The sequence below is a fragment of the Pan troglodytes genome, chromosome 15, assembly GCF_028858775.2.
Source record: "Pan troglodytes isolate AG18354 chromosome 15, NHGRI_mPanTro3-v2.0_pri, whole genome shotgun sequence".
NCBI classification, from domain to species: Eukaryota; Metazoa; Chordata; class Mammalia; order Primates; family Hominidae; genus Pan; species Pan troglodytes.
Genome location: NC_072413.2, coordinates 73964699 through 73982879, shown reverse-complemented (window position 1 = coordinate 73982879; position 18181 = coordinate 73964699). Strand labels below are relative to the sequence as shown.

The window sequence follows — 18181 nt, the reverse complement described above, 5'->3', positions numbered from 1 at the left end:
ACTTCTTTGAAAAGTGTTTTGTAGTTCTCCTCATAGAGATCTTTCAAGATATGCCATTTTGAAGGCAACAACTGCTCAAGGAAATTCTAAACTAGAATAATGACTATTCTTTGAGAAACTATTCCCGTGTATATCTTAAGTAGTTAAATTCGATCACTGGCCATCCCACTGGTATATATATTTTTTTATCTTTCATCTAAGACTTGGTGCAAGAGATTAAGGAATGAAATGATTTGTAATCCAGTCTTTAGAACTGGACTCTGAACTAAAATAAAAGACATTAAGCACTTGCTCCTTCTGACTTACAGGCATCTATGACTCCACTTATTTCATCCATAAAATGAGACCAAAGGTAAAGGCTAGCAAAATGTCTCAGTCTTATTATCACATTCTCTGTCAGGCTGGCCTAGAATAACTATATTTAAGCAATGAATCAAACTTCAAGAATCACAAAGACTAACTATAATCAAAGCCTGTTTAAAGCATCTGGAAGGTGCTGACAGCTACAGAGGCTAACAAATGTGGCTGAAGGTGACAGCCAGCACCATCCTACTATAGATGCCATTTACAGGACACGTGTTACCTAACACTTTGTTTTAGAACCATAAAACTCAGAGAGACCTGCCTTATTACTTTACTCCTTATGCACTGTTGTTATTCATAACTTAATTGCAGCAACAAGCTATGTACTAGCTTTATGCTGAGTACTCTTCCTATGTGTTCAAGACTCAGAACAATTCTTTGCAATAGGCATTATTATTGCCACTTTACAGGGTTAAGTAACTTCCCCAGGTTTACATAGCCAGTTAAATGCTGAAATCTGAATTCAAACCCTGGTATGTCTGAATCAGATACCCATGGTTTTAATCTTACTGTGACGTTGCTTCCTGTAAGTAGAACAAGAGATGACTTAATTACCACACCTTAGCATGAAAATTCTGCCAGTTTAAGCATGGAAGAAATGCGAGAGAGTATGTCGTAGGAAGAAGTCTGAGGAATACTTTCTCCTTATTTAAAACAAGGTAATTCTGAAACCATCCCTGAGATGTGGATGCTTATCCTGGATGGCCGAAGATCTCGCAGAGATTTCTGTTCTAGGTCATGTGCATTCCCAGATGCTGGCAGAAATCCAAGGGGATATCAATCATTGATTATGTCTAATTCAAACTTGTCCAACTTGCCTTATTTTGTTGTTGTTCTGCTTTGTTTTATTTTAGGCTTTTAGCAGCCTGAACCCGTAGTTTTTAGTTTCTGTCTCTAGTGATAAGCAGAAAAGAGGAATGAAGAAGGGGTTTTACTGGCCCAACCAGAAACAGAAACTAAGAATCTGTGACTGTATTCTCTCTCTTGAACACCCCTGGCTAATTCTTAACATCATAAGGTTTAAAAAATACTTCTGATACTACAGCTTTGGAAAGCTGACATTCCTATGCTTAAGGCTTTAATGTAGTTCACAATTAAAGAAGATTCTTCATAATCAAAATAACCATTGCTTTTCTTGATCTGGAATTACTTCTCCCAAACCGACCCTTCATATGAAGCATTTATGGCACCATAAAGATCCCAAAGCTCCTGCAACTCACAAACATCACCACCTGCCAGAATGCCTGTGAGAAGAATATGGTCAAAGCCTATCTATGAGGACAGAATGGGGATAAGAAACAGTCATCATCATCACGATAATAGCCAACATCTACAAGTGCTTCCTAAATGCGTCTCTCTTCTAAATATTTTACACCTACGAATTCATGTAATCCTCACAATGATCCTTTCAAGTAAGAACTATTTTTAACCCCATTGTAGAGATACAGAAATGGAGACCAGAGATATTAAATTACTTGCTTGGGGTCTCTGAGATAATAAATGGCACAGTTAGGATTCAAAGCCAGGCAGCTGGCTCCAGTACCTGCGGCTGTCACCACACTCTGCCGCCCCTCAATATGGAACCACAGGGATCAGCATTTAGTCTAAGCTGTGGAAAGGCTGGGAGGGCTAAACACAACAGCAACATTCCTGTTACGTATGTAATTTCCTTCAGTCTTTGAATCACCCTGTAGGGATCATCAATGTGTCCATCCAGGTGCTCAGCCATGGTAAACACCTTACCCAACATCATCCAGCTCAGAGAGAATGGCATCTGCCATCTACAGCCCCACACTGAACCCTATGCAGTTTATAAAGTGCTGCCACATGCACTGTGACATCAGGTTTCCCAGCCTTCCCAGGAGCTCTGGAGAGGCTGATGAGATAATGTCAGATGGTTATGGTATAAATATTCATGCCAGCTTACAGTAAACACAAGATACCAACTAGGCAGGGTGATGGGACATCTGTATTGTTCCCCTTTATGAATGATGACTGATATATGTCAGGGGAGGACATGCCGCACAGTTCATCAGCAGTTACCAACAGGCAATTCCATTATGTTTTGGAAATTAAGAAGAAAACAGAATGCTACAACATGGATAAACTTTGAAAACATTATGACAAGTGAGAGAAGCCAGCCATAAAGGACCACATAATGTAGATTCTATTTACATAAAATGTCCAGAATATGCAAATCAGAGAGAGAGAAAGTTGACTGGTAACCACCTAGATCTAGAGAGGTTGGGGGGACATGGGAAGTGGCTGCTAATAGATACAGGGTTTCTTTTGGTGGGGAGGTGATGAAAATGTTGTAAAATTGATTGTGTTAATGGTTGCACAACTCTGTGAATATATTAAGAATGATTAAATTGTGCATTTTAAGTGGGTGAATTGTATGGTATATAAATTTTTTCTCAATAAAGCTATTGTAAAAAATAAAACAACACAGGAGCAAAGTCCCCCCAACCGTGTGCACCCCCACCCATACTCTTATGAGCTGCTGGTACTCACTTCGAAGCCTTCACGGAATCACCTGCCCAGCCTCCCTGTCGGCAGCGAGGTAATTTAGGAGAGGAAGTCTACAAGGAAAGAGAAGTCAAAAGAACACATTCACTCAACATTTGCATTTATTTTATTTTTTATTTTCTATTTTTTGAGATGAAATCTCACTGTCACCCAGGCTGGAGTGCAGTGGCGCGACCTCAGCTCACTGGAACCTCCGCCTCCTGGGTTCAAGCGATTCTCCTGCCTTAGCCTCCTGAGTAGCTGGGATTATAGGCGCCCACCACCGCGCACAGCTAATTTTTGTATTTTTAGTAGAGACAGGGTTTCACCATGTTGGCCAGGCTGGTCTCAAACTCCTGACCTCAAGTGATCCGCCCACCTGGGCCTCCCAAAGTGCTGGGATTACAGGCGTGAGCCACTGCGCCCAACCAACATTTGTGTTTAAACACCACAATGGCTGAGGGTAAGGTCACCTACACCAATCAATATTCAGCCTACCTTTTGAATAAAAATACAGTAACCTTTCTAATTTACTATGAAAATCTGGGTTCCTTCATACCCTCCCGGTGAGTCATAAATTGGCACCATGTTTCTGGAGGGCTATTTGGTAAAGTTTATTGAAAGCCTTAAAAATGCTCATACTTTTTAACCTAGCAATTCTAATCCCAGAAATTGATCCCAAGGGAAAAATCAGAGAGGAATATAATGTTATTTTTGAGTAGTGAATAGCTAGAAACAACCAAAATTGCTAGCAATAAGGAATTAAGTAAATGGTAAAATACACATGAAAATACTATGCAAATAACAAAAAGCCATGTTATAACAAAACCCAATGATATAAGAAAGTTTGATACATTTTAAGTTTCAAAAACATGTAACCAAACAGTACGTATATGCTTTTGATGCATTTTTTGAAATGATTATCAACATATACTATTTAGTGTTAATGAGTTATATGTACATGACTGACAGGGGACTCCATTATAGGCAATTTTAATTTTCCTTTCCTCTTCCACTTTTTATAAACCGAAAAGTAATAAAATAAAGATATAAGAGAGAGACTTGCTTAGAAGACATAAACTAAATTGGTGGGTGGATTAAAAATCTACTCAAGAGGCCCACACCAACCCCTGCCACTGCTGCCAGTGACCGAGTACAGTGTCTAAGAGGCTTGGGGATTGACTTGCCTCCAACCCCCACCACCACTAGCACCCATGTATGCCATCTAGGGGCCTGAGGATAGGCTGACCCCACCCACCACCACCACTGCCAGCACACACATGACCCAGGGGCACAGGATGGATCCACCCTGCCCACCACCACTGGTGCACATTTTCTGGGGTCTAAAGGACCGTTCTGCCCTGTCTGCCACCCATGCATAGTCTGCGAGCCTGGGAATAGGCCTACCCTGCCTGCCACCAGTGTCCATGTATGTCTCCCAAAAGCCTGATGGCCAGTCTACCCAGCTTGCAGCCACCACCCACCCACATGCACTACCTGGGGACTGGCTCACCTGGCCCACCACTGCCACCCCTGGCACCTGAGCAAGGCACTGGAGGCCTAAGGACTGACCTGCCCAGATCCACCATTACCAGAACCCATGTACACCACCTGGGGGGCCCAGGGACTAGCATACCTGGCTTGCCACCACTATCACTGGTGCCTAAGGACCAGCCCACTTGGTATCCCCATTTGCAATAAAGCCTTGTCACAGCCTCCAATAACAACTATAGCCTAAGCCACTAAAGAACCCATAGATAACCACTGATGCTGATTACAGCTGAAGATATATAAAAACTACATCACTGCACCCACCCAGAATCAAAGCCAAAGCACCCCACCCTACCAACACTATAGATACATCTATAGGGAAGTCTTTTCCTATGGAAGTCAATCCATAAGACTGGAAGATGCAACTATTACACCAGATACACAGGTATCAATGTAAGAACACAGGAAACATGAAAAAGCAAGGAAACATGACACCTTTAAAGGAACACTATAATTCTCCAGTAACAGATCCCAATGAAAAGAAAATCCATGAAATGGATGAAAAAGAATTCAAAACAATGATATTAAAGAAACTCAGTGAGGTATGAGAGAACACAGATAAAGAGTACAAAGAAGGCCGGGTGCGGTGGCTCATGCCTATAATCTCAGCACTTTGGGAGGCCAAGATGGGCAGATCACAAGGTCAGGAGATAGAGACCATCCTGGCCAACATGGTGAAACCCCATCTATACTAAAAATACAAAAATTAGCTGGGCGTGGTGGCGCATGCCTGTAATCCTAGCTACTCAGGAGGCTGAGGCAGGAGAATCACTTGAACCAGGAAGTCAGAGGTTGCAGTGAGCTGAGATTGCGCCACTATACTCCAGCCTGGCAACAGGGAGAGATTCCGTCTCCAAAAAAAAAAGAGTACAAACAAATCAGAAAAATGATTCATGATCTGAATGGGAAAGTCAATAAAGAGATAGACATCATAAAAAAGAACCAAATAGAAATCCTGGAACTGAAGAAGTCAATGAAAGAAAGAAAAAATACAATCAAGAGCTTCAACAATAAACTAGATCAAGCAGGAGAAAAAGAATTTCAGAACATGAGGACAGGTCTTTTGAAATAACTCAGACAAAAAAGAAAAAAGAATAAAGGAAGCCTACTTGACATATGCAACACCATAAAGAAAACAAGTATTAAAATTTTTGAAGTCTCAGAAGAAGAGATGGGCAAAGGTATTGAAAACCTATTAATGCAATAATAGCTGAAAACTTCTCAAGTCTTGAAAGGGATATAGATATTCAGATACAGGAAGCTTGAAGGTCTCACAATAGATTCACCTCAAAAAGATCTTCTCCAAGGCACATTATAATCAAAATGTCAAGTCAAAGACAAAGATAAAATTCAAAAAAACAACAGGAGGAAAGTGTCAAGTCACATAAAAGGGAATTCCCAGCAGAAACCTTACAGGCCAGGAAAGTTTGGGATGATATATTCAAAGTGCTGAAAGGAAAAAAAAAAGGCAGCTATGATTACTATACCCAGCAAAGCTATTATTCAAAAATGAAGGAGAAATAAAGTCCTTCCCAGATAACCAAAACCAGAGGGAATTCATCACCACTGACAAGCCCTTCAATAAATTATTAAGGGAGTCCTACATATGGAAGTGAAAGAACAATATATACCATCATGAAAACACAAGACAGTATAAAACTCACTAGTAGAACAGATACACAAATGGGAAAGAGAAAGAATTCAAACATTACCACTTCAGAAAACCATCAAACTGCAATGATAAAAATTAAAAGAGGAAGTAAGGAAAAAAGGATATATAAAACAACCAGAAAACAATTAATAAAATGGCAGAAATAAGTCCTTAGCCATCAATAATAACCTTGAATGTAAATGGATTAAACTCCTCACTAAACTGGCTGGCTGAATTAAAAAGCATCACTATTTGCTGCCTATAAGAAACTTACTTCACTTATAAAGACACACATAGACTAAAAGTGAAGGGATGGAAAAAAATTCCTGCAAATAAGAACCCAAAGCAAGCAGGAGAAGCTATACTTACATGAGATAACACAGACTTTAAGTCAAAAACTGTAAAGAAGGTCATTCTATAATGATAAGGGGATCAATATAACAGTTCTAAATATATACATACCCAACACTGGAGCCTCCAGATAATAAAAAGCAAATATTATTAGATCTAAATAGACTCCAATACAATAATAGCTGGTGACTTCAACATCCAACTGTCAGCACTGGAGAGATCATCTAGACAGAAAACCAATAAAGAAAACTGGGAATTTAAACTGCACTTTAAACCAAATGAAACTAACAGACATTTACTAAACATTTCATCCAATAGCCACAGAACACACATTCTTCTCATCAGCACGTGGAACATTCTCCAGAATAGACCATATGTTAGGCCACAAAACAAATGTCAAGACATTTTTAAAAACCAAAATCATATCAAGTATCTTTCAGATGACAATGGAATAAAACTAGAAATCAATAACAAGAGGAATTATGGAAACTGTACAAATACATAGAAATTAAACAACATGCTCCTGAACAACCACTGGATCAATGAAGAAATTAAGAAGAAAATTAAAAAATTTCTTGAAACAAATGAAAACAGAAACACAACATACAAAAACCTATGGGATACAGCAAAAGCAGAGCCAAGAGGGAAGTATAGCAATGAATACCTACATCAAAAAAAAAGGAAAGATTCTGAATGAACAAGCTAACAACACACCTCAGGGAACTAGAAATGCAGGAACCAGCCAAACCCCAAATCACTAGAAGGAAAGAAATAATAAAGATCAGAGCAGAACTAAACAAAATAGAGACTTAAAAAAATACAAACGATCAATGAAACAAAAGATAGTTTTTTGAAAAGATAAACAAAATTAGTAAACTGCTAGCTAGACCAACCAAGAAAAAAGAGAGAAGACCCAAATAAATAAAATCATAAATTAGAAAAGAGACATTACAACTGATACCACAGAAATACAAAGGATCATAAGAGACTATTATGAACAAGTATATACTAATAAATTGGAAAACCTAGAGGAAATGGACAAATTCCTGGACATGTACAACCTACCAAGATTGAACCAGGAAGAAATAGAAAACCTGAACAGACCACTAACAAGTAATGAGATTGAATCAGTAATAAAAAGCCTCCCAACAAAGAAAAGCCCAAGACTAGATAGCTTTACTATTGAATTCTACCAAACTTAAAAGAACAAACACCAATTTTTCTCAGTCTATTCCCAAAAATTGAATGGGAGGAAATTCTTCCTAACTCATCTACAAAGCCAGTATTACTCTGACACCAAAACCAGATAAGGACACAACCACCACAACAACAACAACTATAGGCCAACATCCCTGATGAACATAGGATGCAAAAATCCCCAACAAAATACGAGCAAACTGAATCCAACAACACATCAAAAAGATAATACACCATGATCAAGTGGGATTTATCCCAGGGATGCAAGGAGGGTTCAACACAAGCAAATCAATAAATCTGATATATAACACCAATAGAATGAGGGATAAAAACCACATTATCATCTCAATAGATGCAGAAAAAGCATTTGATATGATTGAACATCCCTTCATAATAAAAATTCTCAGCAAATCAGGCACAGAAGGAACAAATCAGTCCTCAACTTCATAAAGGCCACATACGACAAACCCACAGCTAACATCGTACTTAATGGAGAAAAGCTGAACATTTTTCCTCTAAGAACTGGAACAAGACAAGGATGTCCACTTTCACCACTTTTATTTAACATAGTCCTGGAAGTTCTAGCCAGAGTAATCAGTCAAGAGAAAGAAATAAAACTCATCCAAATTAGACAGGAAGTGAAATTGTCCCTCTTTGCAGATGATATGATCTTATAAATACAAAAACCTAAAGATTGCATCAAAAAATTCTTAGAATGAATAAATGAATTCAGTGAAGTTGCAGGATACGAAATCAACACACAAAAATCAGTAGTGTTTCTACACACCAATAACAAACTAGTTGAAAAATAAATCAGGAAAGCAATCCCATTTATAATAGCTACAAAAAAAATACTTAGGAATACATTTATCCAAGAAGGTGAAAGACTTCTACAACGAAAATTACAAAACACTAACGAAAGAAATTGAAGAAGACATAAACAAATAGACATCCCATGCTTATGGATCAGAAGAATTAATATTGTTAGAATGACTGTACTACCCAAAGGAATCTACAGGTTCAATACAATTCTATCAAAACACCCATGATATTCTTCACAGAAACAGAAAAAACAACCCTAAAATTTATATGGGACCACAAAAGGGCCTGAATAGCCAATGCAACATTGGGCAAAAGGAACAAAGATGGAGGCATCACACTATTTGACTTCAAAATATATAATACTACAAAGCTATAGTAACCAAAACAGCATAATATTGGTATAAAAACAAATAGATCAAAGGAAGAGAATAGAAAACCAAGGAATAAATCCATGTATTTCTAGCCAAACGATTTTTGAAAACGACACCTAGAACATATTAGGGAAAGAACAGTCTCCTCAATAAATGGTGCTGGGAAAACCGGATTTCCATACACAGAAGAATAAAACCAGAGCCCCCATCTCTCACCATATACAAAAATCAAATCAAAATGGATTAAAGATTTAAATGTAAGACCTGACAGTATAAAAACTACTAAAAGAAACCTTCTGCACAGCAAATGAAACAATTAACACAGTGTAAGGATAAACTATAGGAGAAGATATCTGCAAACTATTTATCCAACAAGAAACGAGCATCCAGAATATGCAAGAAACTCAAACAATTCAATAGCAAAAAACCCAAAAAAGTCCCATTAAAAAGCAGGCAAAGGATCTGAAAAGAATCTCAAAAGATGACACACAAATGGCCAAGTATATGAAAAAATGTTCTACATCACTGATCATCAGAGAGATGCAAATCCAAAACCACACTGAGATATCATCTTACCCCAGTTAAAATGGCTCCTTTGAGCCTGGACTGAACTGTCACTTTACTAACGGATATCAAATGGTTAATAGTGTTCCCTAAGAGTCTAAAACCCAAAATGATCAGCTTTATCTTGTTTAACCACAAACCCAAGGAAGCCATGGCTATTGGGTGAAAATCCTTTCTGCCAAGAGGTAACACAAAGCCACATTTCCTCTCATTTTCTTCCCATTATAAAATGGTACCCGCAGCTCCAAAACAAAGTGATCACCAGCTAAAAGTCACTCCTCCAAAGCCAATACAGTTTAACACCTACTTCTAAAATCAAAGGATTTTTTTCACTAATAACTGAAGCCATTAGGAATTGATATAGTATTATAAAAACTGTATAAGCTACTTTTCATTTCCTCCACCCCAACATTGAGATCATTCAGAAAAGTAAAAATTGCAAAGAAATCCCCTGAGCAACATGAGTCAGGAGCTATGGTAGTTAGCTTGCTTCCCACTGGCGAACCTCAGGAGAGAGCACTGAAGCAGAGGGGAGAGGAGGAGGGACAGGCAGGCTTAGCTCTCTGCAAAGTAGGCTTGGGCATTTAAAGGGAAATGCCTATCTCCTGAGGGAAAGTCCTTACATACATGATGTAGTTCTCTGAGTCCAAGGATTAGCAATATTTTTGTAAACACCCCCTAATATGAGTCTTGTTAGGGGCACACACAAATACCCTGTCTGGATGAGACGGACTTAATTAATAACTATTACCAAGTTATATGCTCTTCCCCAGAAATCAACCTTGTTACCTATGTGGGGAACTCGGCACTGGTCCCATGTGCACTAGGTGCAATAGAAAAAGTAGAAGATGTCATCCCTGTCCCAAATGTTCCATGAGGCCAAGAACACGCAGAGTTCAGTGTATCAGGCCTGTACGAAATCCACGTAATTGGATGTCAGGCTTAATCTGAAACCCAAAAGGCCACAATGGAAGTGAGAAGTAGGCGTCAGTGATGGAGACACAGAATTGTTCCAGGAAGAGGCTGCATCCAGGGTCCAAAGGTGAAGCTGAAGAATCCCTCAGCCATGGGGCAGTTCCACCAAAATTTGCAGTTTTCTTGCCATCTTGGTGGTTTTCACTGGGGCATTATTAAGGCTGCTCTGATAAGCATGCATAAGGCTTACAATATATGTCTAAAAGCTAAACAGAATTGTACACACTCAGGAAGTGCTGAGGAGAAGGAGAGGTCAAGGAAGCTTTATGGGCAAAGTGGGGCTTGTCCTGGATTGGAAATGTAAAGAAAAAAGCATTCCAGAAGCAACCAGATCCAAGGATGTAGTGATACTGGGGATGGTATATAACTCTCCTGTAGCAAAATTTTGTTACTTGACCATTATATTTTAAGGGTCCCCGGGAAATGGCTTTGGGAGTTTGAGGCCCTCAGCATTCATTACTCTACAATGCAGGCCTTAAGTGGAAGCTGATGCAACTTGATCATAATGTGGCAGTTTGAAATTAAGTACAAACAATCTGAAATGTAAGCAGATGACTGGCTTGTAACAATATGATTTTTTTAGAACATCTTAAATTTTTAATCCTTTCTTTATAGGCTACCTAGACTACTTTGGACTAAGAAAACTATGGAAAATTAGTAAGTGCCACAAGCGAATGCCAGGTGGTAGCACATGTCAATTTTCCACAGAGTCCTGAATGCACTGCTTGGGGTCTCTGCTCATACTTGCTGGAATCAACTGCAGTAGATTTTAGGCCATGGGTCGCTTTTCCTCATATTTCTTTGTAAACTCTTTAGCATTCTTATAGAATTTTTTACAGTCCTTAGAGTACTCTTCAGCTAGGTCAGCCCGAAATGGGTGCTCGGGCTGGGGGTTGTTCACAAGTGCTATGACAGCCTGGATTACTTGGTCAGTTTTGGTTGCTGGCTTCCAGTTTTCAGCACTAATTACTTGCAGACAGACTTGCTCCTTTTTGTCATTGTTTGGGTGATAAATCTTTGTTTTGTTTTAACTGTGGTCTTCAGTGGTTTAAATGGGTACTCTGCTGGAAATCTGATCTCCATTCTGAAGGCCCCCTTATCATATGGAGGGTTGTCAGGAACAATTAGCCCTTGCCAAGTCAAGAATTAGTTTCCTCAAACCTGGATGTTACGAAGTTTTTCATTCCACGTTTGCGGATTTCTTCAAGCTCCTTCATCAGCCTTCTGCTGGCTGCCATTTTGGATTTGGTGCTGCTCCTTTCCCCAGCAATATGATTTTAAAGGTCTAGTTGGTTTCTTTTGCATAGACAGTCCAGTCCCTGAATACTTGGCTGCTCTCCCTAAGAGGTATCATGACACCTAGACAGCTAGTTATCCCCATTTCAAAAAACGGCTGTCTCCCCAGGGCAATCTGAAACACAGGACACACACCTAGGCCAGCCACTGCTGTTGCTCGTTTTATGACCAGCTGCCTGGACTGTTGGCCTTCCCTTTCCGGAGGTGACAGATCAGATGCTAGGGAACCTATGGGGGTGTGAACGCCCTCACCAGCTCAACTGTCAAAGCTCCAGTCCCTGCCTGGACTGATGAGAAATTAAAGCCCTTTATTCACACATCTTTCCATTTGGACCAGGGGTCCTTCCCACAGAGCAGAGGAAGACACAAACGCATGATTTATTTTGTTCTTCAAATGTTATGAGTCTGAGTTCTCTACCTAATGGCCTACTCATTTACAGGAAGAAGAATTTACTCCTGCTCCATCACTGAAGCTAAAAACTTAATCTTCAGGCAGGCTAAGACAGTCGTGGCATTTTTTTCCTAAAGCCCATTAACTCAAGAGTCCTCCTTGACCAAGCACTTGGGAAGACATCTGTTTGAGTTGGCATTTTGGAAGAATCTATTTTCTATCCCTGTGTCAAGGAGAAGAGGAAGAAACTATATGGAAGAGAAGGATTAGAGCTCAAACAAACTTAAAAGCCAGAAAGAAGAGGAGGCCTGATCCTAGAATTCAAAAGTCCTGGTTTATTCTTTAAATTACTCTCCTGAAATTCAGAGGCACAGCCCCAAGACAACAGCTGGACAAATGATTTCCAATTTTGGCTGACTTACTGCCAGGTAACATTCCCTAAACTTGTTTTAAAAAAAGAAAGAGTCTTAAAATATGTAACACCAAGAGGGACAGAAATAGGAACAAGTGACGGTAGTCCTTAGGCAGTGCATCTCTTGTGTTCTCTCTTAAAAGCTGGAGTCACGTCTCCGAGTGTGGGAAATGAGCACAGCCTGCTGGGGCTGCCGCCTGATGGACGGAGGGGGCAGGACCCTGCATAGCTCCTGAAAAGCAGCAAAAATGTGTTCTCTCCAAAAATAAACAGGGGGCAGGAATGACTGTGAGTAAAGAGTTGGAAGCACGTGACTGGCGGTTGCAGTCCTGAAATACCAGCTTTCTACAAAAAGGAGCCTGTGAGAGGCAGAGAGCGGGAATTTCAGGAAATGGCCTCTTTATATGGTCTCATCCGAATGGGCTAGGATTCAATAACTGGAATTACCATGTCAGAGGGAGTCTTTAGGGCCAGACTTGTTTCTGATCTTTATATGGTTCCCCCAGATTCTTAAGATGCCAAAACAGAAAAGATGCTGCAGTGCCAAAAAAGGAGCCTTCTGAGTTTAGAAACTTCTCACACACTCTCAGAAGTCCTGGAGAAACTCCACCCTAACCCCAAAATATGAATCAGGCCAAGAGTTCTAAGTCCAAATTGCAACCTGTTTCAAAAAGCCAGTCCAAATACATGCATAAATTCCAACAGAAAGACATTTAGTTAAGCAAGATCAATTGCAAACTTCACACATATCCATCTTCCAGCTTCTAGGGGCAATGCAGCTCCCACATTCAATCTTAGATTACTGACTAAAAACAAACTTCCCTTTCTTTCTCCAGCAATCTTAGAGAAGATCCAAGAAAGTTGTTCTTTATATGCTTGGCAAGTGAAAAGACTGATAGTAATACGGTATGTGCATACGCTTCAGGGCTGGCATCTACTCCTGCAATCTGTCCTCCACGCACAGTTCCAACTCTCCCAGTTTCTTCCTCCTGCCTCAACCCTGGGTCTGACAACTAATCCCTCAGAGAACTGAGTTTCTCCATAGTAGATTTAAGGTCATGGAAGGTAATGGATCACTCAATCTTATAAGTGAACTCCTGTGAATAAACATAGTTCTCTCAAGCTGAAATGGACATATCAAAACGCAAAGTCTATTTTATGTATAAGAAAGAAAGCTGATCATCAGTGAGTGCTAAAGCCATTAGGTACAAGACTGACTGGTGGGCAACTGGGCATTTTCACAGTGCCAAAGAATCAACCCATATATTACATGCTAGTTGCAGGGGAGAAAAACATTCCTTAACAATGGAGATATCTATCACTATCCTAACTCAGTGATCAAACTTAGCAGCATTAACAGTGGGACGTAATGTGCTGCTACTTGAAACACATGACACCACCCAGGAAAACTTCCTGCCTAAACCATTCATCTGGAAATCTAATCAAGCCTTCCAATCTGATTTCCAGTTTACAAATCAGGTGAGAAAGTAATAAGTAAAATGACACTTGGAAGAAAGAATCAAACAAACCCAGGATGTGGGAAACTCTGGTAGAAGAACTGGCCTGATCTCTTCAAAAGTGTCAATGCCGTTAAAAAGACAGGAGTGAGCCAGGTGCAGTGGCTCATGCCTGTAATCCCAACACTTTGGGAAGCTGAGGCAGAAGGATCACTTGAGGCCAGAAGTTCAAGACCAGCCTGGGCAACAAAGTGAGACCCCATCTCTACCAATAATAATAATAATAATTAGCTGGGTGTGGTGGTGTGCAGCTGTAATACCAGCTACTCAGGAGGCTAAGGTGAGAAGATCACTTGAGCCCATGAGGTTGAGGCTACACTGAGCTATGATCACGCCACTGAACTCCAGCCTGGGCAACAGAGTGAGATGCTGTCATTAAAAAAAAAAAAAAAAAAAGTAGAAGTGAGGGAGTTAGGGGACTATTCTAAATTAAAAGAGACTTAAAAGAAATAAATCTAATTGTGTGATTCTTGATTGGATTCTGGTGTGAACAAAAGAGCTATAAAAATACTTTGGAGACAACAGTGGAAAATAAATTTGGAGTGGGTAATAGTGTTAGGAAATTATTCATACTGTTAGGTGTAGACTTGTGGCTTTCTAGGAAAATATCTTTTTTTTTAGATATATGCTGAAGTATCTAAGTAACATGTTATGATGCCTATAATTTGCTTTGAAATAATTCAGCAAAAAATTATGTATAAAACATATATTCTATTTTTAAATATTTTATAAATTATAATTTAAGCAAATATGGCAAAATGGTAGTAACAGTTGAATCTAGTTGATGGATATATGTTGTTCATTGTACTAATTTTTTCTACTTTTCTGGGTGTTTCTCATTTTAATGAAAAGTTAAAACAATAAAGAAACTAGAAGCATAAAGTTTAGGTTTAACAAAAAAGAAAAAAGGCAGGGTTGGTATGGAGGAGGGTACCAGCATGGAGGTTGTTCCTTGATGCATGTGCTCGTGAAAAACAATGGGACATTCTCCACCTAATGGTTGGTAATTCCTAATATGCTGGGGACCAGAAAACTACTCTACACCCAAAACACGGGGTCTCAAGATCCCTGTCATGACTACAGGTGACGGAGGAAGGTGCTTTTAGATAAAAGTGCCTCCCTGCCCACCCTAGCCTCCTGTGGAATATATTTTAATTGTGTATACCTGAAATTGGGGAAGAAAACAATGTGGTAGAAGAACACTAGAGGCCGGGCAGGGTGGCTCACGCCTGCAATCCCAGCCTTTGGGAGGCCGAGGAGGGAGGATCACCTGAGGTCAGGAGTTCAAGACCAGGCTAGCCAACATGGTGAAACCCTGTCTCTACTAAAAATACAAAAATTGGCCAGGCATGGTGGCATGTACCTGTAGTCCCAGCTACTCCAGAGGCTGAGGCATGAGAATCGCTGGAACCCAGGAGGCGGAGGTTGCAGTGAGCTGAGATTGCATCACTGCACTCCAGCCTGGGTGACACAGCAAGACTCTGTCTCAAAAAAAAAAAAAAAAAAAAAAAAAAAACCACTAGATGAGACACCAGCTAATCTGGCTTCTGGCTTCTAGTCCTTGCTCTGCCACAGACTAGGTCCACAACCCTGGGTTTTTCTTCATGCTAGAATTGATTCCTCCCACTTCCAAAATTCTGTAATTCTATGGATATATGAATTGTGGCAAATTGAATGCAGGTACCTAGGAAGAAGGTACCTAGGAGGAAGGTACCTAAGCAAAACAGATGTAAATGGCAACACCAAACACTTATCCATTTAAGCTGAAATGAAGGAGACAGAGACAAAAATAGAGAGAACACAGGCTACAAAGAGAAATGAGAATATGTAAGCATAAGGACTTGACTGTTGGTGAATAAGCCAAGCTAGGTAATTAGAAATAATATATTAATGAATTCAAAGCTAATGATAAAATAATATCCAGTGTCTATTTCACCATATGTGAAAGCTTTAGGAAGATTATTTGCTGAATCTTATGATATGATGAAGTGGGTACTACTACATACTAAGTTTACTGATGAGGAAACTACGCTTAGAGATTAACTCAGCTAAAAATCATACTATTTGTAAATAACAGGGCAAGGATTCAAACCCAGGTGTGTCTGATACCTGAGCTTTGCAATGAAGCAGATGATACATGATTGCCTAGCGGCTAAGTTGCATGCCAGCTAGAATGGGCTTGAAAGAACAGAACTGCCATAGAAAACAACCAATCTGGGCTGAAACAAAGTGCCCAACAATCCAGACTGATAATACAAATATAAGACCCGGCAAGGGCAAACTGAAAGGACCATCTCTTTCATTTATTTCCCGGGCTCAAGGTAAGATGTACCTGTCAATGATACAAATATGTTCAATAAGATAGGAGGTCCAGAAAATAGCATGGTCTAATCCTTACCCCTTTAATGAGGCAAGTCAAGGATTAGATTGAGGGAAGCGTTAAGGGCAAAGTCAGAATTAAAAAGTGATGCCAAAATCATATTAATAACAGCTTGAACACTGTGCCAAGCTGTGTTAGGCTGCATTCAGTATAAATCTTTGCACTTGGAAAATAGCTGTGTCTTTACTGCATGCTACAAGATATTTTCCTCATATCAACAGTGGAGTAGCTTTGAAGAAGGAGGGACTGAATCAAGGAGGACATGTGATTTTGCCACAAGGAAGCAAAGGGGAAAAGCTATTTAAAGGTGGGGAGAGGGAGCAAAGGAAGAGGGAGCAGGAAGGAGGGACAGTCCCGGGTTCAAATTCTAGAAATGTCTCTTTCTAGCTGGGCAGCCTTGTGCTCATCATATCTCCACTGAGCCTCCTTTTCCTCATGTGTAAAATGAGAATGATCATGAGTCCCTTGCAGGTCTACTGTAGACACTGGAGAAAATCCCTGGCATAGAGTAGACTCCTCATAAATAGTGATAACAGTGGCTATTATATTATTTTCAGAAATAATAATAACAGTAATAAAATGCAGACTTCAGAAGAGAAATCCTTAATGCTTAGGGTTGAGACAATGGAAGTTTCTGGTGGCCAGGTGTTACAGGGCCTTTTACTTGGGGGAGGCCTTGCGCATATTTCATTCTAAGGATCCAATTATCTATTCCAGCTTCCCTGAAGAGAGAGATATCCTTGAAAGCTGCCCAAATCAAGAAGAGGAAACCACAGTTCTGTAGCTCAATGAGACATAACATGATGCTCAGGACAGCCACAGTGTTTGGCAAATGCTCTACTGGTGTCGCACTTCCCAAATGTTCACACATAACCTATAATAAAAAGAGCCATATCCCACAGCTCAATACAGAGTCATCAAACTGCCCAATTTAAGTGACTCATGGGATAGGGCTGCCAGTAGTTTGTTGAAGAGGCAGATCCAAAGAGAACAGATTTCAGCCCTGAAAACCATTCTTCAAATTCACCCTGGACTTTCCCACCTTGGATGGCATCTTCTTAATCTCAATTACATCCTTTTGGGTCATCCTAAATCAGCTCTCCCTTCTTCCTCTTCTTGGGTCTATATACCTTTCAGACACTTATAAAGACATGCCCCATTTCCCTATACTTTCTGCCATTCAGCCAACATAAAAATTCTTTTCAACATTCATCATAAACCAAAACCTATACATTTCTGTCATTCTCTTAACTCCTTTCTGTTTATTAAAATCAACCCAGCATGTGTGTAGCCAGAAATGTGCATAATATTGAAGGTGTAAATTCCCAACACTCTAAGAAGCAACCCCTCCTGGCACATGACTTAGTGACTTTGTATAAGCACAGTCTAGACTTGCTACCTCAACCAAAGCCAGGATGGAATGACTTGGAACAAGCTGAGAGCAGTAGAAGCAAGCTGTAACCTTGATGCTTTAGGAAACCTGATCCCCCACAAGACTCCTCAAGGGTGATAATGGAAAAGAAGTGAGAGAAGCATTAACCCATGGGCTGGCGGCCCCCATCATGTGAGACCTAGAGAGAAATGCCTGGCTTCATTCCCCACTCTGTATCACGCAGTGGTGAGACCAGGGACACTGCAGGTTTCACACTGCAGTTCTTAATCTTGCCTTAGTTGTGGGAGCCCAAGGAGAAGACACTATAAGTACAGAGCAAGGTCATGGCTAGCAAATTAGTACACATTTCACTATCCCTACTATATACCATTTGAAAAGTGGCCCCAGCACAGGCGCAGTGGCTCACACCTGTAATCCCAAAATTTTGGAAGGCCAGAGC

At 40.0% G+C, this 18181-nt stretch overlaps 1 protein-coding gene and 1 pseudogene across 6 annotated transcripts in view; both read right to left on the bottom strand.

Annotated features, from left to right (window-relative positions):
• The window catches only part of IFT43 (intraflagellar transport 43), a 98513-nt gene that overhangs the window by 58965 nt on the left and 21367 nt on the right, over positions 1-18181 (bottom strand). For all 6 annotated transcript variants that reach the window (XR_008539053.2, XR_008539052.2, XM_001162208.7 and 3 more), the window contains exon 3: positions 2878-2945. Coding sequence is in view for 4 of the 6 variants with exons in the window: in XM_001162208.7 (XP_001162208.2) it covers positions 2878-2945 (68 nt within the window). In the remaining 2 variants the exon portion in view is untranslated. The remainder of the gene's footprint in view (positions 1-2877; positions 2946-18181) is intronic.
• On the bottom strand, positions 11032-11689 carry LOC134808376 (ubiquitin-conjugating enzyme E2 L3-like; annotated as a pseudogene).